Source organism: Tribolium madens, unplaced genomic scaffold, assembly GCF_015345945.1.
Source record: "Tribolium madens isolate multiple individuals breed KSU strain unplaced genomic scaffold, Tmad_KSU_1.1 Scaffold_7;HRSCAF=85;Tcas5.2_LG10, whole genome shotgun sequence".
NCBI classification, from domain to species: Eukaryota; Metazoa; Arthropoda; class Insecta; order Coleoptera; family Tenebrionidae; genus Tribolium; species Tribolium madens.
Window position 1 is genome coordinate 8,830,511 of NW_025401050.1, and position 27,167 is coordinate 8,857,677.

Consider the following 27,167-nt stretch of genomic DNA (forward strand, 5'->3'; position numbering starts at 1 on the left):
TAATAAAATAGCATTGTTTGAAACTGAAATTTTTTTTTTCATAATCTTTAGGTGATTATATAGAAGCTATTTAAAAGCTATTTTTTTATGAAATCTAATAAAATTGTAAACTCAAAATAGTATTGTTTGAAACTGAAATTTTTTTTTCATAATCTTTAGGTGATAATACGTACTATATCGAAACGTTGTTCCTTTATTCCTTCGTCTTTAGGCCTCATTCCTTCGTCATCGAATTAGATTTCTTTATATCCAGCTACTGCCGTTGCCAACAAAAGGCCTGAAGAAGAAGCATCGCCCGCAGAGATAAGAATGTAACCATTTTGTATCCATTGGAAAAATGTTAAGTGCGTTCTTTTAAGCACGAATGATATACATTTCGTTGAACAATTTGTGTCTGGAATTAAATTCGGCCGTTGAATGGATAAACGAGTGTGATTGTAAAGCGGCGGGAGATCTAGCCGTCATTTAACAGCAGGCCACTTAAGAAATCCAATAACATTAATCGGCACAGATAATTAACTATCCGATACGAATAATGGCGAGTGATTTGGTACCTTCTCGGCGCGACCACAAAGGATATTAGTTCATTTTGGACAAAAATGTTATCTCATCAGGTGCTTCCACAATAACACCATTTCATTTTATACGAAGAATAAACGATTTGTTTTAACACCTGTTTTTTTTTCAACTTAATATTTTTTAATTTCGCTATTAAAAATTATTCTGGAATGTTTTTTTTATTTTTCAATTCTCGTCAGAATTTTTACTTTTTTGGTGTACACAATGACTCTATCAAAAGTTTCGATGTTTACTCATCATTTAAATGTCACGTCATTTAAATCTGATCATGGGAATGAATAAAAAATGATTCGTGCATTTTATTCTTTAGCTTGATGTCTGTTAGTTCACCAAGTGTTGGTTTTTAGGCCATGCTATTATCGAAATATTATTGACTTGATATTCAGCTCGTAATGTACCATTTGAAATGTAATAGGAGTTGAAGGAAATAAAAAATGACAAATGTTATTATACTTTTAATAAGAAATCAAAAAAGTTTCCTAATTTGATTATTGTGAAGTGATTTACAGTTATTTTTTTGATCGGATTTTAATGAAGTCAAATTTGTGCTTTTGTGCTTTTTGTATCTGCAAAATTTCCAATATACTCCTATTAGCTTTGATTTTTTTCTGAATTTTGGTTTTAAAACTTTCACACTTAGAGTTTCTACCGAAAAGTTAGAATTTTGAGTTTGAAGCTAAAAATTTTCTAGAATTTTGAATTTTAAAGACAAAAAAGAGTCGTATTTCAAAATTTGAACTTAGAATTTTTTATTTAGATTTAAATATTTTTTGGCATTCAGAATTTTGAGTTTGAGTCAGAATTTTACATTCAAATTTAATATGTAATAAAATTCCGTGTTTCTGAGTAGGAATTTGTGAAAAGTTTATAATTCAGGATTAGTGGGAAAGATACAGAATTTTGAGTTCCAAACACAAGATCTTCAATTATGTTTGATTTTCAACGTTGTTGAATTCCGGGTGTAGGAGTCAAAATTATAAATTTTTTTGAAGTTTTTAGGAGGAATCTGAATTTAATCTAATGAGAAATATGTAGGTAGGTTTTAAAGTTCTGCACACTCAGAATTTGATTTAACAGTACGGAAAAATGAGAAATAAATAAATAAGAAAAAAATGCATTTGCTGCGTTGTAAAAAAAAGGAAAGAATTTTGCTTTGAACCAATAATTGTTAAAAGAAATGTCAAAAAAATCAATTCGTTGAAGGCAGAGATGTAAGAGATTTTCTATAGCAGAACTTTAAAACATTTTAAATTGCTGAAATCTTCTAAGCTTCTTATAACAAAATAATAACATTCTAGTTATTTCAAAGAGCTCGAAAAAAATAAATAATAATAAGAGTCATAATAATAACTCGTCATTTTTGGACAATAATTTTTTCAATCGTAATAAACACTATTTTAATAGTTTTCACCTTGGGCTAGACCACTGAATGTTTTTTACCGGAGTAGTCATGTAAAACAAGAAATTAAACTTTAAATTTTAGATTTATTCTAGTCCGGTCAAATTAGTCATAAATATAGTGGTCAAATAACGAAAATTTTGACAGAGCTAAATTTTGGTGGTGACCTTGGGTACACCATTAGAAATAAAGTGTCAAAAGTTCCCATCGATCTCATGTGTGCTAAAAAAGGGGTCATAAGTCAAAATTTTAGGTTTTTTGGATTTTTTTCGAAAACGGTAAATTGGGGACTTTTGACACTTTATTTCTAATGGTGTACCAAAAATGGTCTCCACCAAAATTTAGATTGTTATTTGAAATGTCTATTTTGACTATTTATGATATATTATGTTTTTATGTTTAAGTATACTATTTTGTGCTGTTAGGTATAAATGAATAATTAGATATTGCAGTACACTAGCACTCCAGTTTTTTATTGTTTCACTTTTTTCCACTTTAATTTTAAAATTGTAATCAGAAACGTTTCTTTTACAAATTGCAAAGGTCGATTTTTTGTTAAACACAATTATTACTAAATAGTTATTTATTCTACGAGTTTGAGTGTAAATCAGACGCATTATTTTACTAGTGGATTTTTACACTCAAATGAGTTGAACTTTAATAAATTTGCTTTAAATCTGTTAAAAATAATCGGACGTTTCGTATTGAGAAATGCTAAACATTTGTTAAAACTTCCTTACACGAGAGAAAAACCGTGACAGTGTCTAAGAATAAATTATTTTTACACCAATTCTTACGAAGTAAGTGTCATATTTCTCAGATGATTTTTACAATTTGCATTGCTGTTAAAGACAAAGAAAAAGCAATTTTTTTCTAACTGTTACGAAAATAAACAGACTGAGATTTTGTTTTATCACTTAATTTAATGTAGGCATGTTAGATAAGATATTTCTATACTAGGCTTAGATTTTGTGTTTATGTTTTAAATTAGAAATTTTTTTGTGTTTTTAATATTGACCTGTAAAATCTTGACTGGACCTTCTGTTTTTTGTTAAAATTTGGTTTCTAAATTCAGCCACAAATTCTTGGAGCCCCGTGCCTTTTAATTTTTATTTTTTATTAAAAGTGCCAATTTTTTATGGAAATTGTTTTCAAAAATTTTTTGTCACGTCACTTTTCTTCGTTTTCTCCAGGATGTAGCGGCTCGTGGCGTTGACGTTCCCGAAGCAGACTGCATTATCCAATACACAGGTCCGCAATCAGACGACGACTATCTTCACAGAGTTGGAAGAACAGGTAGGGCTGGAAAATCCGGATCTTCGTTGATTTTCCTCACTCATGAAGAACAAGAATACATTGCCAGGTTGCAAGATCACAAAGTATTGTAAGTCTTCACGATTAAAACAGTTCAAAATAATGAATGAATTAGTTTGAAAGAACGCGACTCTTCTGAATTTCTCAAACACCTGTGCATCCTGATGGAAGAACCTGAGGAGGAGAAAGCCGCAACGGCCCTTCAACGTCGCTTCGAAACGGCGTTATCGAAAGACAAGGACTTGCACCGTCTTGCTTGTTTCGGTTAGTAGGCCTCGTCTCTCATTTATGATTAATACACGATTTTAATTGTCTCAATAATCTATCATTTCCGCTTGTGATTAGTGGCCGTATTTTATCAAATAGACATCCATTTGACTGATTACCGGCGGGTGTGAGTGACGATGTGGTGCGTACACAGAAACGCACTTTTACTTGTCAACCGATCAACGTGGAATGGACGCTCGTCAGTCACGGTCAGCCGGTTCAGCGCTCTTTCATTCTTATTGTGCATCTAAACTCAGTTTTGTATGACTTAAATGTTACGTTTTATGCTCATAATCGATAAAGGGCCAACTTAGGCCGATTGCGGATTGACATGGGGTTATTAATGATTGAACGGGTGACAGGGGGTGGAAATGTCTTACTTACTTCCACAGGTAGATACAGAAATGGATGGCGAGAGAAGTAATCGGTTTCGAAATACAACTTCTGTTCAGGTGAACATTTATTACTATATCCGATTATGACCAAAAAATCAACATTTTTTTATTCTTATGAAAAACTAGTACTATAATCCATTTCATTTAAATTGGCATAACAGTAGGCCATGATTGTGTAAACTGCGCTTTAAATGTGAAAAAGGCTTTACAATTAAGGAACTAAATTTGTCACTAAAAAAAGTGAGGTTAAGATGGTTAAAATTTTATTTTTAAAGAACCCTCTTTCAAAGGTTTTCAGAGAGAGTTTTTCTCCATAAAAAGTTTCATCCCTTTGTAGGTGTAGTTTTGACACCAAAAACATACACTATTTGCTTTGGAGAGAAAATATAGACTTTCGTTGATAACAAATGGCTTCCTGAAATTTCAAAATACGTTTCATTCACACCGGAGAAGAAACACAATTTGTTTTCCGTGAAAGTTGCAGCCAAAAGGGGTTTGGATTTTTTCATTAGAAATGTAGGACAAAATTGTGAATTTTTAAACAATGGTAAAGTTGTTGCGATCGGAGTGGAAATCTGTACAAAATGAAGCCTCGCGTACCGAAGCTTGAAAAATCGTGTTTTGCCGTGGATAAATTCAAATTCAAATTGGTATATTTGATTCCATTCCACCTAAAATGCCTAAAACAGGAACAACAAAAAGAAATTGATTATATTTTCAAACATACCTTAGCGTGTACCTTAAATCTGGGGTTCTGAAGAGAACTACTTTTGATTATAATTTGAAAAAATAGTGGGAATAACGAACAAGCAACGAAAACAGTGAAAAAAGGAATACAAATGTCAGTCATGTCAGTTCAATAAACCATGTAGGTAAGTAATCAAAGAAAAACAAAAACCCCAGTAGCTATTATATCAGGGACATGCGCAGGGCTACAAACTTAAATAGGAAATTCCATAGCCACCTATTATGCCAATTTCAATGAAATCTACTTTATACACTGTGTCAATTTTAAAACTTGCAATCGGCAATTTCTCTCAACTGAAAAAGTTATTAATAATCACTCAAAACCGTTTTGGTGGTTCCTAAGGGGAATGAAAATGACATGATAAGTGACACACCTCCACCCACCCTTGAATATAGTAAAAAAAATGAAAATTTAACGTCTTCGTTTTTGAATAATTGGAAAAATAACTTTACCAAATAGGCTGTTGTATGACATTTTTGAAAAGCGCTTGTTATTGGCTTTCCAACGATGTATCGCAAGTAGGGTCGTGCCATTTAAAATTTTCAACTTAAGGTGGCTGTGGCTTGAAGGGAGGGTGGGTGGAGGAGCGTCACTTACCATGCCATTTTGATTCCCCCTAAAAAATACCGAAACGGTTTTGAGTGATTCTCAATAACTTTTTTAGTTCCAGCGATATTGGCGATTGCAAGTTTTAAAATTGACACCCTGTATGTAAAATTAACCGGAGAACACGCCTGTACAGGGTGCTGCATTTTGGATGTCCGAATAGGGAATCTCCGAAACTAAGAGGTTTAACCAAAAACGAGTAATACATTCTGGGTCTCATTTTTTGAGAAAATAATATTGGTTAAAACCGCATCGCGCTATCGTCTTTTGTTTTCGACTTACAGACAAAAATTGACATTTTAGCGAAATCTAAAAAAATTCATATCTTCGTTATTATAGAAGACACAGATTTGAAATAAAGACATTATACAGGCACTTTTTTACGTAGAATTTAATAATGTAGTTAACATTTTTTTTAGTTTGTTTAGCCGTAATAAAATAAACTTGTATTTTTTTAAATGGGAATCATATGTCATTTTTAAAAAGCTTGTTTTTTTCTTATCTAAAAAATATATATTTGTAACAAATTGTAATACATTTTTAGCAAAAAATTATCTTTGATTTTTGTTCGCAGTTGGCCATGAAAAAATGTTGCATCTTCAACTAAAAGGATTTAAACCACATTATTCAATAAGTGTCACTAATAAAAGAGTTTTCTAAGTACTAAGTAATGAAAAAAATGCAAAATAAATCGTAAATCAACTTTTTGGCGACTAATAACATTTCTTTGTTTTTAAACAAGCTATCATTACCATTGCAACTTCTAGTGATCTATAGAGTGTTGTAAAAAAAAGCCGCTTTAATTCTTCAATAAAATATATATTATATGACACAAAAATTTGATTTTCCTATTTTTTGATTTTTTAAAAATATGTAATAATTTTGTTCTGAGGCGCTCGGATATTTGTTCAATGCTTCTACCGTATCGTATTTTTTAAATCTTTATAATTTTATCTATTTTTTCGTCTATTTTACAGTTCACAAAACTCTTATTGATTATTATTTACACATTTGGAGTGAAATAGTTTTTCCATGGCCAACTATTATCAAACAAAATATGTATTTCACTTTTTAAGTATAGTTATAAAAAATATTTTGTTACAAATATATATTTTTTAGATCCGAAAAAAATAAGCTTTTCAAAATTGCCATAGCCGCCTATGATTTCCATTTAAAAAATACAAGTTTATCTTATTACGGCTAAACTAATAACTGAAAAAAATTGTTAACTACATTATTAAATTCCTCCTAAAAAAGTGCCTGTATAATGTCTTTTTTTCAAATCCGTATCTTCTATAATAACGAAGATATGAATTTTTTTACATTTCGCCAAAATGTCAACTTTTGCCTATAAGTCGAAAACAAAAGACGATAGCGCGATGCGGTTTTAACCAATATTATTTTCTCAAAAAATGAGCCCCAGAATGTATCACTCGTTTTTGGCTAAACCTCTTAGTTTCGGAGATTCCCTATTCGGACATCCAAAATGCAGCACCCTGTACAAACCGTTTTGACTTAGATTTTGAGATATGAAATTAAAAAAAAAACTGAAAATGGCTCTGTACCCGGAYCCATAACCCGGAGCGACTTCCGGTTTGCGCCATTAGATAGATAATTTCAAGCTAATTCTAATGGTTTTCAGCTTTTTTCTCTACGTCTTATAGTTTCGTAGAAAAACGCATTTAAAGTTTCAGAATTTTTACAATTTATAATTTTTTAACGACGATTACGGGCAAATTATTAGACTTAGAGCAAAAAGCTCAACACCATCGTAAGCAGCGTAAAAAAAATTATCGATTAACATCAAAGCCAAGTCCCTATCTCGCAAAAAATTGAAATGGTTGGAAAATTCGTAATTGGGGCGTCAAAATCTATTGGATAAGGTAGGTTTAAATTGAATCTGAGACATGTTCAAATTTTTACTTTCTTTTATTTTGTAAATTGCGGCAAAACTGTGTCTCAATGATATAATATTTTGGCATAAACTTATGTAAAATGTTCTGGGGAATCGATTGGCGTCAAGAAAACTGCAAAATTCCTAATACTTTTGAAGTTATAAGCGGATTTATATTTTTGTATAGAAAAAAAGCGTTTTTTATTAAAAAGAAAACAATCGATTTGCTGCAAATAATTTCCGCGGCAATTTTTTAATGAGAATATTTTCAACACTATAATATTGTTTTGATTGGCCAAAACTGACACAAATGAATAAAATTGAAAGTTTCTATTGTGAATAAAAATTTTCGAACTTTTGTTTCTTCCTCAAATTCGAAATTTGTGAGTTTAGAATTACGAATTTAATTTTAAGGTTTACCTACATAATTATGTTGGAATTCCGAATTTTACCGTGCTTAGTGGATGTTTGGGTGAAAAAGTCTAAACTTTCCGTTTTAAAGAGTTAAAATTAGTAAAAAAAAGTTGGAGTTTGAGTTGGAAAGTTGTAAAATCACTTTCTTCTATACTTTTATGTAATTGGAATTTTAATTTAAAAACCAGGATTTACAGTTTCAAAAAAACTTCGAAATCGTGAAATTTGTTTGAAAATTATATTGAGTCATCATAAATTTTTTGCCTTTGCAATGATTTTTTTTTTATTTAGACTTGTATTTGAAAGTCATAAATAATTTCTAATTATACTTGAATGTATGTAGATCGAATTTTTGAAATAAGAATTTTAGCACACTTTAAAAGTTTTGTTGGAATTCTTGTTGGAACCAACAAGAATTCTTCGCCTGAAGAAGATACAATAAAAGTATCGAAACGTCGCGACGAATTTAATGGTTTTTATTCCCCTTTGTCCTGTAAACCATATTCTACGTAATCAGGTTATCATATTTTAAGAGCAAGAAACACAAAAAGGAGAATTTAGAATTCAAGAGAATTCCCCTTCTAATGTTAAGTTTTCTTAGTTAAAGAGTTAAAATTTTGAAAAAAGTTGCGATTTCTTTGTATAAAGATAAGGTAATCAAGCTCAAAATGTGTCTAAACCTGACGTTTCCATTTTTTTTTTCATATAAAACATGTCTAAAAATTTGTGACACGATCACGTGTGTGGTGGAAAGAAGAATAGTTTTGACCATTGACCATTGAAACGTCTTATATTAATTTTTTATTATTTATCTTAATATTTAATTATTTTGCACTGTATTTGTAATAAAATTCACATCCTGAAAATTTTGAGTTTTGAAAATGAGAATTAATAGAAAATTGAGCTGTGGTTGTTGTTCTACGTTTTGCCACCCAAGATTTTTAAAATTTGCAGTCGGAATTCAACGTCAACGCCAAAAGATTTTTGTATTTAAATGTTGGAGTTCTGCGCATAGAACGCACAAAATTGGTTTCTAAGGATTTACATGAAATTTTGCGTTTTGAAAGTTAAATTTTTTAATTTGCATTAAGTTTTTTGATGTAATGAAAAATGCAGTTATGATCTGTTTTGTTTTCGTAATATCGAAATTCTTGTTTTTTGTACTAGAAATATATACAAGGTGATTTTAATAGTGGTGCAGAAACTTTAAGAAGTTGAATAATTAAGAACAAAAAAGACGAAAATAACTCAACATTTGTATAAGGCAAGTTGAAATATTTTCATATTTTCGGTCCTTATACTATCACTTCTTAAAATTTCTTCACAAGTAATTCTGAACTTATTGAATTAAATTTAAAGCCCAATATTTAATGGGAAATTCTACAATTAATAGTCAAAATTGACAGAAAAAAATATATATCCTGAGACTATTAATAATTTAAATTTGGAATACAAAAATTTTAGTTTGAAAGTTGAAAGTTTTCAAGAGTTAGAATTTAAAGTAGAAATTGTTTCTTTTGAAAAAGTATTTTTTTCAGCCTACTCGTCCTGGTCCCGCTTCTACAACACCTTCCCCGGCAAGATGCGTTCCATTTTCAATTTCAAAACAATTAATTTAGGTCACTATGTAACAAGTTTCGGCCTTAAAGAAACTCCCAGCAGCGTCGCAAAGATCATCAAAGGTCAAGTGGCAACGGTCCAACCACGAAGACTCAACAAAAAACTGGCCACCCATGGGTAAGTCAAATTTAAAATAGCATTACTTAATAATTGGCTAAGTTTCGGTACCATGCTTCACCGCTTTGACACCCATCGTGACTAATTTTAGCGACGAGTTTTGTTGAAAATTTGGAAATTTTTTCGTTAACTAATTAGAGGAAATAATTGGAATGGAACGGCTTGATCCGAGAGCTGTTTTAGTTATTGTTCGATTACAATCGTTATTATTTTATGGTGCTTTAACAAATCTATAATAAAGCGAGACTAACAGGGTTGTGTACGTTTCAATAGAGAAAATTGTCCCTTCATTTTATAACAAATGTTCCATTATTAAGCTTAATTTGAAATACACTTTGAAATGTTTCCTATTATCGCATATAAAGAACTCATTATACAGGGTTATTCATAAATATGAAGCAATATATGAACCTCAAAAATGACCCTTAAAATGATGTTAATTTAGATAATAACTCGTGTCCTATCTCTACTGATAAGAATTTTACTGCCCTCGGAATGTGGGTATGGAAATTTGATTTTTTTGTAGTAACTTTGAAACTATTTGACCAAATATTATAAAATTTGGAACATTTCCCTGTCACAACATACCCTTTGAACTGGTAATCACGAAAACCGGATACATCCACTCAATTTCCGGTTCCAGCAGTTGCAGGTCACATTTTCTGTGTTTTTCCATTTTTTTGCTCTCTTAACACCAATTTTTTATTGCCCAAATAGATAGTGATCAATTTCGAATAAAAAACGCATAACCTTTAATACCCCTAAAATGAACCGTTTCAAAGATATTTTAATTTAAACTGAGTACTGCACAACGCTGAAATCAAAAAATAGGGATTTTGAACTAGTATATGTGGTCAAATCCTATCGGATTTGATTAAGAGTTTCATTTTTATTTAAAAAAAGTGTCTTAGATTATAAAAAATAATGTTTGGGTCACTTCGAGTAGCTTCAGGTCGGTTCAGGTCACTTTAGGCCACTTCGGGTTACTTCGGATTACTTTGGCTTGAAGTAAAAAGAAAGTGTTAAATGTACTAACTTTAAGATTTTTAAAAGAAAAAAAAAATTTAAGGAAATGTTTAAATTTAGTAGTAAAAATGTCAATCGAGACGTTTCAAAACATCGTGCTACAAAAGACAGTTGGGGAGACTAAGAAAGTGTCAGATGTACTGGTTTAAAAAATTTCTAGAGTTGCAAAAAACGTTTAAAAATTTCTTAAAGAAATACTTAAAATTAAAAAAATGTCATTCGAGTAAGATAGTAAGATATAATAATAAATGGTATCCACGGCAACCAATGACCATGGTCACATAAATCCCTACCAGGCATCTGTTAACTTTGACGATAAATTTTTGTGAATTTTTTATAAATTAAATGCTACGAAATCGATTTGGATTTATTGTAGATACGTTTGGAGTCTGAAGTAAACTCTTTTATTAAATATTTTCAATTAATCGCCCAAGAATGGTCCAATGTCAAAGTTGACAGATACCTGATTTGTGAGACCATGGTCATTTGTTGCCGTGGATATCATTTATTCAAAATCCCTATTTTTTGATTTCAGCGTTGTGCAGTCCTCAGTTTAAATTAAACTATCTTTGAAACGGTCCATTTTAGGGGTATTAAAGGTTATGCGTTTTTTATTCGAAATTGATAACTCTATCGATGTGGGCAATAAAAAATTGCTGTTAAGAGAGCAAAAAAATGGAAAAACACAGAAAATGTGACCTGCAACTGCTGGAACCGGAAATTGAGTAGATGTATCCGGTTTTCGTGATTACCAGTTTAAAAGTTATGTTGTCACAAGGAAATGTTCCAAATTTTATAATATTTGGTGAAATAGTTCGAAAGTTTTTACAAAAAAATCAAATTTCCATACCCACATTCCGAGGGCTGTAAAATTCTTGTCAGTAGAGACAGGACACGAGTTATTATTTAAATTAACATCATTTTATAGGTCATTTTTGAGGTTCAAATATTGCTTCATATTTATGAATTACCCTGTAGACCTGTTACACCTGCACCTTCAAGTCGCAAAATGCACATATGGAAGTTGTCTTTATGATGAAAAAAATTTACCTTGGGGTAAAACCAACCATTAATCTGTTCGAAATCCTTTCAAATCAAGAAAATGGAACCCTTCTTAAGCGCCCTCTGGCGATATCTCTTCCGCTCCGCCCTCTTATCCGCGATTTGGTGTCTCCTTGCGTTTTCTCTCCGGTTAATAAATAAAACGTGGCGACAAACAATGCGTATCTTAGGCATTGTATAGCATAGACAATGGCGTTTCTAGCTGATACTCGTCTACAAAAACATCGAACAGCAATCGCAAATTGCCCGTGAAAAATGAGCTTAACAAAAGTTTGATACTGGCAAAAAACTCGCAGCTTATTTATGTGTTTAAAGTAGCGCTTTGTGTCCACGCCATGTGTCGGCTGGACGCATTAACCGAACCGATTCATTCCCGATCCGGTTTAATGCGATAATGACCCCCGCATTAATCAAATCGCACACACTGTGTTTCATGGCGAGACTTCTAGCTGCGAAATAATTACAAACGCGATTTGTATCGGTGCGAAAGCCACTGTTTGAAGAAGGCTTGATGGAAAAAGACAGATGCTCGTTCATTTAACTGATTTTTATTCAACTAATTGGAGTTGAGAAGAGAAAGCTTTGTTGTTATCAAATTAAAAACTTAATTACAGTATTAAGAAAAAAACTTCTAGAGAATGTAAAGTCTGTTTTTTTTTTTTTTTAATGGAAATGCCAAACAGTCTTAACGTTGGCATCACTAGTAAATTCATTCATGGTAATTTTAATAAAGGAAGTTGGCAGTTCCGGTTTTTTTAATTAATTTGAAAACAATGTCATTAAACGTCAACACAAAAAATCGAAAATTTAGAGACGAAACACCAAAAAAAAAAAAAAACAAATTCGGTACACTAACAGTTTTTCGAAATTTGGAAACGAATAGTTCGCAAGCAGGAGGTTAGAAAAAGGGCCCGTTAAAATGTAGACGCAATTTGTAATGCAGGTTTGCTAAACATTCTTAATTTTTAGCAAATAAATTGACAAAAATACAAAATAAACATGAATGAGAAAGAACCTCGGAAAGAACGCAATTAAGTTAGTGTCTTGTGCATCGTTTTTGAGGAACGAGTTGAAAAAGTAACAATTTTTAGACTAAAGCTGAAGAAGAATTTGTAAAATGCATCAACTTTGAGCTCATTTCAACAAATTACACAAAATTTATTGCGAATCTTCATAATACCCACTTGTATTTTTTGCTAAATAACTTTTTTCTGTATATACATCCTTTTTCTTCAAAATTTTTGTAATTTTTTTCAAAATTATTAGCACTGAATTCTGTCTTTAGACCTTAGGTAATGATGTCTGTCCTCAGGTATTCAATTATAGTGCTTTCAAAGAGCAAACCGGCACACAAGATTCATAAAAGTCAATATTTTGACATCTTAATTTGAACACATAACCAAAATTTAACAAAATTTCTAGGGACAAAAACAACAAGCAAACAAAATTTGTGGCTATGGAGACAAGCTGCTACCAATTTTTTCACCAAAATTTTGACTTGGTAATTTCCATTAAAAAAAAACAGACTTTAGTGTGTACTTTTTATCCATATTAATAGAGGTTACCATGGTGTACTCAGTTATAATACAACGAGTAGTCTAAAATTGTCCAATATTTGTATGACTGGCCATTCGCTTATGAACACCATGAGTGCGCATCACGAATGACCATGGATAAAAATATTCTAAATTTTTTGACTTCATGATTTCATTTTCACAGCAACCGGTAAATAATCAAGTTAGTTTAAAATATTCACTGCAACCACAGATGGAAGATTCAGTTATATTTTCACGTGCGGAATATTCGGTTGAATCTCCTGTTGCTAGGATACGAAAGTAAATATCTGCTATTTTATTGGTTAATATTTGAAAAATGGGAGATGAATTGAATAGTCAAAAATATATCTTCTAACCCTAACTTTGCTGATCGACGTTTCAATAACTCACTTTTTGCTTAAAATCTGAAGATTGTACCTCTGAAAGAACTTGACATTATCGTTTGCAACATTCTTTTTAATAAAAATATAAAAATTCTTTAGCGACTTACCTAGGTACTTCTTAAAATTTGAAAGTCCGTTCAACTCTATAATATCTTTTGCAACATTCTTTTTAGTGATTCTTAATAATAGTGAAAATGGAAACAAGTAAGTAAAATATAAGTAAGAAAAAAAAAACATTATTGTCAGATCACAAATCTTGGGTTGTGCAAAATTTAAAAACATTGCAAAACATAAAAAAGTGTCGCGAAACTCGCGCGTCTCAGAGTAAAGTAAGATACCAGGAATATGGAAAAAATGTTAAAAAAAACTTTATCTACAAAAATTTCGAAATTATGGGAGTTTAAATTTTGCACTTTGATATTTCTGTTGTAATAATAATTTTTCATGTCTTTTTGCTGCAGGCTATTAGAAGAGGAAACAAGGAAGTTATAAATTGTAACTCTGTTTAATGTTATTTGTGACTTTTATTGACAAAATTTGTGTACCTTTACGAAATAATTATGAAAAAACATTATACAAGATCATCAGTAACCTTAAATAGACATAAAAAATATCAGCTGTCAACAAATAAATGTCAAAACATTTTGACATTTTTTTTTCAGTGTAATACAGATAATTTTTCCTATGATTCAACAAGAAATACTTTAAAAATAAAAATTTTTCTTGATATCCTAGTTGCGCCTTTGAATCTAGCAGTGTGTTTTTCCATTTCTATGGGGGAGGTAAAATTTTTACCTCCTTGAGAGGTTACATATACACTAATCACATAAAATATACCATAATAAAGGTACAAAAATTTTGTCAATAAAAGCTACAAATGATATTAAACAAAGTTGCAATTTAGGATACAGCTTCCTTGTTTCCTCTTCTAACAGCCTGTAGCAAAAAAACTTGCAAATTTTTTATTTTTCTAACACAAATAAATAGAGTCAAAATGTTAAATTTAAACTCTAATAGCTTCAAAATTTTTATACAGTATGTCCCCGGATTGGGTTTACAAGAGAAAAAAAGTTTCATCTTTAATTTTACGCCAAAACTGCAAAGGTAAAACATTTTTTGCTTTATCTGAAACGAGCAAATCTTTAATTAAAACTTCATTATTTTAACTCACTAGAAAGAAAAGTTCATTTAAAAAATTTTTTTCTGTTTTTAAGTCCTATCACATTGGCGGTTTTATTATTTTGACAATGATCTCACTTTGACAAATTAGTTTACGCAAGTTAATTAACAAGTATCTTTGTGAAAAACACGATTTTTATAAATATGAACTCAAAGAAACGCTTTAAGATATAAACCAAAATCATTTTTAACAATAACTATCGTTATTTAATTAATAAATTAATTGTTAAAGTGACATATAGTTGTCAAATAAATAAAACCGCTAATGTGATAGGACTTAAAAAGCAGAGAAAAAAAGTCGAAAATCAAGACAAAATTAACTTTTCTTTTCACTGAATCAGAACAATGAAGTTATAAGTACAGATTTGCTTGTTTCAGGTGAAGCAAAAAATGTTTTTCTTTGCAGTTTTGGCGTAAAATCAAAGATAAAAAAAAATCCTCTTGTAAACCCAATCCGAGGACATACTGTAGATAGAATAATAGATAATGTAGACTTTTTTAAACATTTTTTGCATGTTCTTGGTATCTTACCTTACATGTCATTTTTCTCTGAGGCGCGAGTTCTGTAATTTTGACAGATGAAGGAAGAAAATTTCTACTTATTTCTGTTACGTCCCTAGCAAAAATGTGTATTTTATAAACAGATTTCATAAAGGAGTATGGACACGTATGTAATTTCTTTTTTTTTAATGTTTAAAACTGTAGAGGATTTTATGCATTATTCCAGGTAAGACACAAGAAGAAATTGAAATTCAAGACGTATAGAAATCAAACTTACATCTTACATTTTTCAAAAGCAAAAGTATAAACTTTTATACTGATCTTATGAAAATCACGAATGTGGAAAGGAAACTAATAGAAAGCAAAACAAAACCAAAAAAATCAAGCAATAAACGAAAATTACTTACAAATTATACCAGCAAGACTTTCAACGACGATAGTAATTTCCATTGTCAATGTCAAGTTGAACATAACACTTAGTAGTGTAATTGTAGTACACATGTAAATTAATGTTCAAGGCTCTTAGATACCCTTTAAATGTTTCAATTTACGAGTAGATAGGTACATTGTGATGTTTTTTTCACATTTGGATTGGTAAGGAAAAAATAAAATTGATGACGTACAAGACTCCGTGAATTCAATAATATACTTATTTAAAAAAAAAATAGTGCCCTACAATTGCGGATACGGAATTTTGGACATCAAATTTATGTCAGTTCAAAAAATGTCAATGTAAGCCACATTTTATTGTCATTATGATTGACGTTTGAAACTAAAATTCTCTAGCTGGCAGGATAAAAATTACAAAAACCGAAAGTGAGGTTAGTTTCATAACGCCCGTTTTACATCGTCCAAAATTCCGTGTCTGCATTTGAAGCTTAGAATAGTGCTGTGAAACTAATTCTCAGTTTTATTTCTTATTACTCTGTTAAGATTTAGCTATTAAACAGTTCAGAAATTGGGACTTTACTTAGAAGATTATTAAATATAGACATAAAAATTTGGCCGTAAGCTTCCTCATAACTAGGTCCTACATCGGCATAAATGTCTTTCCAATTTTCATTCATGGCTGTTTTTACTATATTAGTGAACTCCTTATCCCCACCAAACAGATCATTCGAGAATTCGAAATGCATTTTTTGTGGCTTAATGGACAGTGTTTTATTGATAACTTTTAAATATTTTTCACCTTCCTTCTCATATTCTTCTAAGTTGAAAGTAAGTATAAACTCTGGTTTATCTAAAAATAAGCAAGTAATAAACACAAAAATTTGTTTTTACTAGAATTACCAACAGTGATCATGCCCGTTCCTTTCCCTTTAATCGGAAAAATCAAAATTTTGCCATCGACTTCATATTCAAAATCTGACAGAGTTTCCAAGACATGTAAATCAATTTTCAAAATATTTTCGGTCAGAGTTGCATTAATTGACTCCACTTTCGTAAAGCCGTAGATTTTGAAATTTTTGTAGTTTTGGTTGAACTGGACAGGTCCAGTACCAGCACCGATGCTCAATGCTGGGATTTCCAATGGGTCTAAACTGGGCAAACCCACTTCTTTTATCGGAACTGTTAATTGTTCTAAAGCATCTTTAATTGAAAGTGTTAAACATTGATTGTCATTTCTGCTACATTTTTTGAAACTTGCAGCTAGAAAAATTTTCTGTTTTAATTTTAAGATACAAGGTGAACAAAAAGCATAAACCAAGCGTTTTTCTTTAAATATTTTGTTTTCAGAAAATAGTCATTAATAGCAATTAAAGTGCTGTAAAAAATGTGATCGCGTTTTTGAATTATGCGATTTTTTTGTGGTAACTTATTATTTTTTATACAGTGTGTCCCCGGGTAGGTTTTTTGAAAATTTTCAAGGAACACTTGATTCTTCAAAACTAAAATTATGTTAGGAATTAGTCTTTAACCAAGCAGGGATGAACCCCAAAAAATGATTTTAAGTCGAGAATTTTTTTCTTTTACAAGAGTCGTTTCACCTATACGGGGACACACGTATATGAAAATTTATTTCGATAAAAATTGAATATAATGTATATTGGGTGTGTCAAAATTCGCGCCCTAGAGAAAAATTTTAAGTAAGATAAGGTACCAGAAACAAGGAATCTTTAAAAAAATCAAAAATATTTGACCTTTGACATTTTTTATGTCTAGTGATCTTGTATATGTTTTTAATAATTATTTAGGAAAGATACAAAAATTTTGCTAATAAAAGCCACAAATAACATTAAACAAAGTTACAGCTGCCTTGTTTCTTCTTCTAATAGCCTGCAGCAAAAAGACATAAAAAATTATTTTCCAACAGAAATATCAAAATGCAAAATTTAAATTTTCATAGATATTTTTTTTTTTACTTTTTTATGTTCCTGGTATCGTACAGTTGGAGACAATATACTTTGGTCGTCACTTTTCTGACACTTAAATGACAATTTCAAATTAACGACAGCTATTATATTTTCCTATCAACAATATGTACATACAACTATGATTGACAGTAGCTAAAAATAAGGTTAACAGTCCTAAAGCATGCTTTACAATTTAATGTCACTCACATGACGTTGACGACTAAAATATTTTGTCTCCAACTGTACTTTACATGGCATTTTTCTCCGGGGCGCGAGTTCTGGTGCACCCTGTATAGTTGAAATCCTTACATCACAGCTTTTGTAAAAAAAGGTTTCATAGTGGTTACTATTTAAAAATATTAAAAACCGCGCAGAACTCAAAAACAAAAGAAATCTTGAAATTCTTGAGAAACGTCACATTATCATTCATCAATTAGTTTGTTTAAAAAATAAATAGTTTAAGCAAAAAACGTTTGGTTCACCTGGTATATGACACTTACGCAGTTTCTTACATTCGCTTAAATCAGCTATTATTACTAGAAATACCACTAAACACTTACTCATGTTGTTATTGCTTGATACTGAATGATAGAATTGTGTTTAATTACCAGGGTTTTTAAATAGCAGGTTTTTTTTTTTATGAAAATAATCAAGTTAAAAATTGTACTTATTTACATAATTAACCAGATTTTCTATATACAGGCGTATTTTAAATAAGAATCAAAAACAAGAAATTAAAAAAAGCATTTGGTACGGAAACAACTTGTGGACTCTACATGTATGTATATTTTTTATTTTCAAAAACATGAAGATTCAAAAAGTCGGAGTCACTTAGTGCAGTAATTGTTTTAATTTAGTTACATATAAAACAGCTGTACATATAATTACTAGTTAGTAATTTAAATAAAAACCTGTCTGTTGCAAGTATTTTGAGGACATGGTCCAGAAAAAAAACAGCAAAACTTAACCTTGAGGTTTGTTTTCTTTGTATTTATTTAGTTTACATTACATAAGAGAATTAAATAAATTAAAACCTAGTTTTAATACATTTTTAGAAATCAAAACTTTTGACATTCGCTAAATTTCTTCAGGGTTCTAACAAACCAATTTTTAATTTCATATATATTTAAAAAACGTCTTTTTTATGGTCAAGGCAATTTCAAATCAAAAAACGACGTCCGGATTCGAATTCAGCAGAAATTTTTTAACTTAAATAAGCGTCTTTTAAGGTGCTTGCTCTAAAAAATTTAAACTCTCATAACTTATAGATATTTTTTTGACATTTGTCCATGTTCCTGGTATCTTACCCTGTATAGTTTGGTATTAAAAAGTTGGTGGTCTATCACTCTGAGGACAAATTTAGTTATTTGGTAACTAAAAATCGAAAAAATTGGTGACCGCTAAAATCACACTCTAAAAATACCGGTTATACTCGAAACTGTCATTGGTGTTTATTATGACACGTTATATTAGAAAATGATTGCTTTTAATAAGCACACCCTATACAGGGTGTTCGGTCCAAGTCGCCCCGTCTGATTACACCTAAACTTACTTCTTTTTTTCAAAAAGTAAATGTTTAAGTAATAATATTCATTCTTGGCTTTCTTAATAAATGTATCAAATTTTTTTAACACATGTGGTGTTGCCGGAAATGCTACCAAATTTAGTTTTTCAAATGGAACACCTATGATTTTTTTCCTCCAAACAATAATAATTGACATGAAAAATACTGTAAACCACTATTTATTACATTTTGCCTAACACAATGCCATCAAAAAACATCTTAAATCTTAGAATTTTTCAAGGAAATTGGTCGCGTAGCCTGATTTTTAATTTTAAAGGAAATGTGTGAATAAAAAAATGCTTGGATACAGTTTAATTGTTGGTTTGACAAATCTAATTTGTCAGTTGATGAGCGAGTTCTCTTATGGAAACTCTTGGATTTTCTTCGACTGATAACAGAATATTCAGATTTCTATTTCCTTGTTCTTCACAAAGAACCACAAGTTTTTTAGTTTTAAGAAGAAGATTCGTCTCAGTTGTTTTTCAATTCGAGTAAATTTCCAACGATTTGGGTGAACTCTATTTGAGTATTTTTCTCTATACTGTCTTTCAGCTTCCGTTCTATTTTTATTACACTTCAAGCTGATCTACCAATTCGTCGTAATTAATATCATCCATTATTAAAGATTTCAATAAGATTTATTGACAAATTAAGCTTTGTCAAACTAACAATTAAACAGTATCCAAGCATATTGCTTTTTTCATGAATACCTTGAAAAGTAAAATTCGCCTACGTTGCAAAATTTGCAATAAAATTCAAAAATTTAAATTGTTTTCTGAGGGCATTATGTAAAGTAAAATGTAATAAATAGTGGTTTACCGTATTTTTCATACCAATTATTATTGTTTCGAGCAAAAAAAAAACATAGGTGTTCCATTTGAAAAACTAAATTTGGTAGCATTTCCGGCTACACCGGATGTGCCAAAAAAATTTGATGCATTTACTAAGAAAGCGAGGAATGATTAGTAGTATTTGAAAATTTAGTATTTGAAAAAAAAAAGTAAGTTTAGGTGTTATCGGCCGGGGCGACTTGGACCGAACACCCTGTATATTCGTAGTAAATTTCGTCGTCCATTTATGGTTAAACCAAATTTCCTCATTCTTAATTGGAACACTCCCCATTTCCAAATTAGCCCCGAGATTAAGTTATTATCTCTTTACAGTCAATAGGGAAATTAAATGTGCATTTTAAGTGTTTAAACATGTCCTTAAGCACTGGAATGATTTGTTAAGAGAGTAAAAACCCTTAAGGCTCTTAAATATTTGCTAGTTTTGAGGAACTATGCAACTTTAATGATCCGAATCCTCGCATAGAAGCTATTTTAGCCTCAACTGTTTGATGGATGTAGCCACTAATTATATCCTAGATTAGATATTAATTATTTTTACGTCGGTAGCGTCATTGCCATAAACGGCAGTCCTTCCCACTTACCGGCGGTGTTTTTCATCCGGTAGGTTGTCGGCACTGCTTTACTCTCATCCACCGGCGTACCAACTCATAATCATGTATAAATGTAATTAATGAATCCGCGTGATTAATCGTTAAGTTGTTACAGAAAAAACGCACCACCGGCTTTATTAGATTTATTACTTTTTACATTTTTATACGTTATTGCGTTCACATCCAATTTAAGTTTGAAAACAATGAATTATAAATTACCAAGGCGGGTGATGCGGTTTTTTTCAGAGTTAATGGCGTGTGTGGTTTTTGTTTTTACGTTTTCGGGGTAATTTTGATATTAATGATGGAAGAAATGTGATAGATCATTAGGAAAGTCTACTGGTAATTAAGATAATCGATGTTTTGTTTAGGGATGAAGAAGAGGTGAAGCCGCAGAAGAGGAAAATCAAGTCAGTGAGTTTGACCACGTCGGAGTTTGCGAGCGGGTTGGAACCTAAAAAGAAGAAGAATAAAAGAAAAACATAATGTACTTTCAATTTAATAATTTATAATTTTGAAAATTAGCAAAACAACATCATTTATTAAAATTATTAAAATTTTATTTTCTTCAGTTTTTTTATTCTTTCATTTTTGCAAGATTGTAACGCCCATTTAACACCAAGATTGTTGCCAAAGGAAAAAATAATATGCAACTCGGGAGGTAAGTACCTTAATTTAATGTTTTTTTTTTATTTTTAAGTGTTTTTCTTTTTTTTTGTATGTTCAGTGTATTAATTTTAAATATGGATAAAACTAACTTTTAGACTAGTGATTTTTTCCGACTGTACATACAGAATATTCCAGTTTAAAAATTTTTGATTGGAATTTTATATTTAAAAAATGTAGTCATGGTGTTTACACTTATTACACGTAGTTTTATTAAGTTTGTCATAAAAAAGAGCTTGCCTCGTGATGGATGCACACTATTTTTCTCCGTCTACACACAGTGTTCCAATTAAAACTTTTCAGTTAATTAAATTTTTATACAAAGTGGCTTTTGGTGTTGAAAGTTGGCAACATTGCAAGACGTAGAGATTTAAAACATAAAAATTGGCAATAATTTTCATTCTAATTCCAAAGTTACAGACCAAAATGCTTTTCTTTTCTCAAGTTTTGTATCCTGTTTCAAGTAGAATTGTTTCAACAGAAATCTGTTTTGTCCTGTAACAACAGGACTGTTTTGAAATATTCAAAATAGTATATTAAAGAAGGCAAATTTTGTTCAAGTCAGTTTATGAAACGAACAGTTTCATAAAGTTTTATAGAGAACGAGTTCCCACAAATGACTTATAAAACAAGTTTTTCTATGCTATTTTTCTATTTTTGCGTTTTACGCATTTTACGCACCTTTGAGCTGTGGTTGGTAATAAATGTCTCAAAGTTTGAAAGTTCGATTTTCGAAGTGTCAAATCTCAAGTATTTTTCCCAGTTTTAGTGCAAAAATTTCATGCTCACCACCGATAAATCGCTCAAAACGCCGCTGAAAATCATCATGACCAACCTCTAGAAAGTAAATTGTACTACTTTATTTCAGCACCCGAATTAGTGTTGAAATGGCTCATTAAAGCATCGGTTTTGGTATCGAAATAAGCTTTCTTTCAGACGCAAAGTAGAAAATAATATATTAAAATACAAGAGTGACAAACACTTTCATTGTGATACAAGTAGTTTGCACAATTGCACGAGTATAACTATATAATAAATGAGAGGTTGTAATACCCGTTTTTTATACTGTTTTATCTATTGAGCGCTTTTTAAATTGAATTTATTATTATATTTGGCAGTTAAAATTGATGACATTTGGTATGCGAAACCCAAATTGCTTGATGAAATTTGTCATTTTAAAACGACAGTATGCAGCCAGAGATGGCAAAATTATTACATAAAATGTTACCAAAAACAAAGTTTGCAAAGTTACAAAGTTGCATTTTGTGCAACATTTACACTCATTGTGACACCGAAATAGAAAAAAATAAATATTTTACAATTTATACTAGGTAATACTAGTTATTATACAGACTGTTCTAGAACTTTCTTATTCTCATTGCCATGACAAAATTTTAAAAACTTTTTTGAAATTTAAAGTAGAACGAATTTGGTCGAATAAATTCAAAAACGGAAACGGATTATAAAATTGACGTTGAAGCTTTTGTAATGTTTGCTACCACAATCCAATGTACCGAGTAAGTCTAGTTAGGGCATCTGTACCTATATTTTAATAGTTTGAAAAAGAAATAAGAGAAGTAATTTTGATACGAGCTGCGTAGCGAGTTGAGGAACAAACGATTGATACGATTTATACGTTTTTTTTGCACTTTTTATGCTATTTTTAAAGAAAAAAGAGAAGTTTTAAGTTTTTGTATTATATTTGGTGACATGTAATAGTGATATTTATGAAGACTTTGGAAAATTCTCAAGAAAAACATAAAATACTCTGTTAAACGAGTTTTTTAATAGCGTTATTAAAGACACAAAATAGATTTTTTATATCTCTGTATGGACATTCATTAACAAAAATTCTCGCTAAACTTTTTCAAAGACACAACTATCTACACTCTTTTTCTAGAGAATTATGTAAAAAAAAATAAATCAGACGCACCAAAATGTCATGCACAAAAATTTGAATCGAGCTATACTCAAAAAAATTGTATTCTGTTTCTAACGAATGATTTATTCAATGGTTTTGATTTATTGCAATTACAGCAAACCTGTAGTTAAATAAATCCACACCTCTATTGTTAGATCGAAATAAAATTACACCGAAGCGTTTAGTTCTTCGACCATTTCACCTGTTCTAGTGTCTAATTATGACGTTTCATGTATTAATTAGTTTAATTTCAATCTAACCACAGTGTTTAGTCTGCCATCGGCGCAAGAAAACTCAGTTTTGAATGGTCGACCCGTCCGACCTCAATGTAGTCACTTCCCACCTAAACTAATTAAAGCCGATTGCCATCACAATAGCGGTAATCCATCGCCGATACAATAGACTTAAGCCCATGCTTTGTGAACCGACCGAACTCTAAAAGGAATTTTTTTAATGATTACATGCAATCATTAGTGGTTTTTTGAGGGCGCGGTTTTGTACCTCAAAATATTAATTTGTTACTTTTTATGAAAGCTTCAATTAATAACCGACAAAGTGCTCAAACGATTCCTCTAATAAAACCGGTTGTTTATTTATTTTTTTACCGATCATCGGAGCTTTATTACCTCACGTAATTAATTAATCGCTATTTTAATCCAGATTTAAGTTTTAGTTACGCTTCTGGGAATCATATTTTTCAACATAATTTCGATTTTCGAGGCGATTAGTGACGCTGGAATTTTAAGGGTCATCGTTTTAATTATGGAAAAGTAAATAAAAAATATGAAAGGCACCTGTTTTGACCAGAAGGGATAATTAATGATTTAAATGGAAAAAATCAGAATTTTGTGTGTTTTGCAGGTAGCTTGAAACGTCCTTTAAGGGTTGGACTGGAACAAATTACTTGACTCGAATCACGCTATTTGTTCATTAGAACTAATTAATGAATCAAATGTAAAATTAAAACGACTGTAACAATGTGAAAATCTATATCAAGAACAATTGCTTTTATGATTTGTTCTAAGTATGGAAAATGAATTCCGGAAAGAAATCGATCGAGTTATTGCCGTTATTAACTCGAAATGAGCTTTTTTATTGATTGACTTAATGAAAAATAATTTTTCTGTGTTAACAAACAAATAACAAAACAAACAAAAGCTATTTCAATAATTGACTCTAACGATTATAATCAATGGAAATCACAAGCGGCATGTCATTATTTATTCTTACAAATTCACTTAACAATGACTAGTCAACAAAAACGTGCAATTTCACCCCTCTTACTTCTTGCAGACTTAATTAACTAATAATTTTGCCTATTCAAGAGATTTACTTTTATTTTGGTAATGAAACGAAGGAGAAAGAAAACAGAAATGGGTCATTGCCGAAAAAATTACACAAAAGAATGGCACGCACAATTAGGTGATTTGTTCGACTTTTTTCACGTAATTGTGATCATTTTTGACCAAATGTGACCTAGATTTTAACAATCAGCAATTGAAAATTATGTTAAATGTGTTAAGGGTAGGATCTTATAAATTAATGCTTTTAATTTTTCATACAGGATGTTCGATAAATACACTTAACATATTTTAACAAACCTTAATTATATTAAACGAAAAAGCTCTTAAATGACTAAAAATAACTGTATTGATGTTTTCCTGTTTAATTGAATTTCTGATTTCGAAATTAAGTTGGCAACACTGAATAATGTAAATTGACACGTCTCATACCTTCTGTTTTCACCTTACTCAATGCTGACAACTTAACATTAAGAAAATTAAAAAGACGCACGAAAAAAAATGAATTCTTCTTTGCAAAGATAACACAAAGCTTTTTTTTTTGTAGCTTTATGGAGCTTTGCTTAACGTACTTTTAAAAATTATGAAACACAAACAAAGTGTCTAATAATTATGACTTATCAGACAAATTGAAGCACCTAGCATTTTTTAAGAACGTACTGTGTGTTATTTTATTTCATAAATGGATTCCATGTTTAAAGAAAATAATTTAAGATTGTTAATTTGCCATACCTAACCTGATACTATAATATTTACGAAGATTTTCTTTCGGTTGTGGAAAATGCTCATTCTTAAAATGTGAAAAGGCTGGGATCGCGTTATTTTGCAAAAAAATATTTTTTAATAGCTATTAAAACAACAAGATTACTCTGAGGTCTTTATTATATTTTTCATATTTCTAAATTTTATTAAAAATTTTGCTTTTCTGTAAAGGAATCTTTTTTTAACGAGGTTTTTTATCGAAAATATTGTTTAATAAAATGTGTATTTTTCTGAAAAATATTTACATTTTTTGAGTTCGTTCGTAAAGTGAACAAAATAGTCCGTAACCTGTTGTCTAATGCATCTTGCATATTACCTAATATAAATAATTAAATACAATTTCAGTACTTAGGTGCTTTTTTACACTCAAACATAATTTTTAACTCATTGGTGAGTTATTTTTTAAGTCACTGAGACGGATTTACATACAGGGTGATTCAAAAGTGTCGAACCACCTCATGGGTGGTGATAAGGACATTCAACTGAGTTTAAAGTTCCCGTGCCAAAAAATTGTTTGAGATTTTTTTCACGATATATCTCTTCAAATATTAGATTTCGGATTAAGTTTTTGGCAGTTCCAATTATGTAATCTTAAATTTAGTTAGCGGAAACGGCAGATCTTGCAACAATAAACAGATACCTGTTGAAAAAAAAAACACAATTTGTGTCTTATGTTGTAAAAAAACATTTAACAAACTAGCAAATTCAACAATAAATTTAAAAAAACTAAGATGCCTACATAATATGAAAATTGACATTTCTGTTTTTTTCAAAAAATAAGCTTGAAACAAAAATCTGGATCATTTTTATGCTTAGCTTATTCGAGAGTATAGGTCCGACATTTTTTAATCATCCGTGTATATCTACATGTACCATTGTACCTTGAAAGTGTTTTTTTAGCGTGGAAGAGATATCATTCATCTATTGAGAAAGGGATTAAAATAGCTACTATTACTTTGCACTAATTTTTAATAATCAACAGATAAGTTTTAAATAGCAATTAAGAGGTGTTAGATAAAGTTTTGTATGGCCCACGTGTATTATTACAAATACGTAAAATTAAAAAAAAGTATCCTACTCAATGATCAGTGATCATTTTTAGAACAAAAAAACTCTTTATTTGCTTTAATTAGTACGCAGATACTCTTTGTTTGTTTTAACTAAAGAAACAGTTTTTTGTTTATTCTAATTAAAACAAAGAAGATACAATTGACCATTTTTAAGCAAAAGAAGAGTCTTAAAACAAATACTTTTATAAAAATGCAATTTAAGTAAGATTAACATGCATTTCTCCTATATGGAGCAATGCTTGATTAGCAAACCATAATAACTTCAAAAAATCATATCTTAAGAACTACTCGGTATATTATTTTAAAAATGTGGATTCTTAATAATAAAAAGATGCTCTACACGATGGTGATGAAGAAAAAAAAATTACTCGTAGGGTTTTTCTTCGATTTACTTCAAACTTCTTCTTCACAGTTCGAAGAAAAGTTTGCCAATATTCAATTTCAAATTGTCATTTTAAAGTGCAAGTCCATCCCTTTATTTGAAGGAAATCGGCCAAATAGTTATTGAGTAATGATTTTTTAAAGTTAAAGTATTTTAAATTCATTTAAATAAGAAAAAATTATTTAGTTCAAAGTGTGTGGACTTTTTGAAATTTTTTTAGTGCATTTGATTTGTCTCACTTGTCACGACATGACTTTTTTTTGTCGCCTTGTGTAATCGTAATTACTCTCAATACTAAATAAAACACTGTTTATAGTTTTGTGTTTTTTCCATTCTGCGTAAATGGAGACAAATAAGTGGAAACCGTGTGAATTTCCTCCTTTATCCACGTTGGAATTCCCGCGTGGTTATAATATTAGAGCGGATTATTTGAAAGTTAGCGGGGCCCTTTTAAGATTAACTGAGACAATGGGTAACTAATGATGTTCGGAGTTGGCTACTTCGCGATGTACGGCAGCCGGGCTATTAGGCCCCCATCAAGCCACAATGGCCACTCACCGCAACGATAATTAATTAATGTCGACGCACAAAACAGTCACAGCAATGCCGACATTCAGGATACACGCAGAGTTCAACTCTCTTCGAG

General features: G+C 30.5%; 2 protein-coding genes across 3 annotated transcripts in view; one reads left to right on the plus strand and one right to left on the minus strand.

Annotated features, from left to right (window-relative positions):
* LOC123010014 (probable ATP-dependent RNA helicase CG8611) overlaps positions 1–20,986 on the plus strand; it is a 28,058-nt gene extending 7,072 nt beyond the window's left edge. The window contains exons 4-7 of the mRNA XM_044406624.1: positions 3,172–3,362; positions 3,408–3,556; positions 9,155–9,353; positions 20,791–20,986. Coding sequence (XP_044262559.1) covers positions 3,172–3,362; positions 3,408–3,556; positions 9,155–9,353; positions 20,791–20,905 — 654 coding nt within the window. The 3' untranslated portion in view covers positions 20,906–20,986. The remainder of the gene's footprint in view (positions 1–3,171; positions 3,363–3,407; positions 3,557–9,154; positions 9,354–20,790) is intronic.
* On the minus strand, positions 15,948–18,000 carry LOC123010015 (protein takeout-like). 2 transcript variants are annotated; one of them, XM_044406625.1, is made up of 3 exons: positions 17,915–18,000; positions 16,351–16,710; positions 15,948–16,300 (listed from the first exon to the last, which is right to left on the minus strand). In XM_044406625.1, the coding sequence occupies exons 1-3, from the start codon at positions 17,976–17,978 to the stop codon at positions 15,996–15,998; spliced, it is 729 nt and encodes a 242-aa protein (XP_044262560.1). In that variant the 5' UTR covers positions 17,979–18,000; the 3' UTR covers positions 15,948–15,995. The 2 variants fall into 2 exon arrangements, with proteins under 2 accessions (XP_044262560.1, XP_044262561.1); XM_044406626.1 differs by having other exon boundaries at positions 17,927–17,989.
* Positions 20,987–27,167: the final 6,181 nt, after the last annotated feature.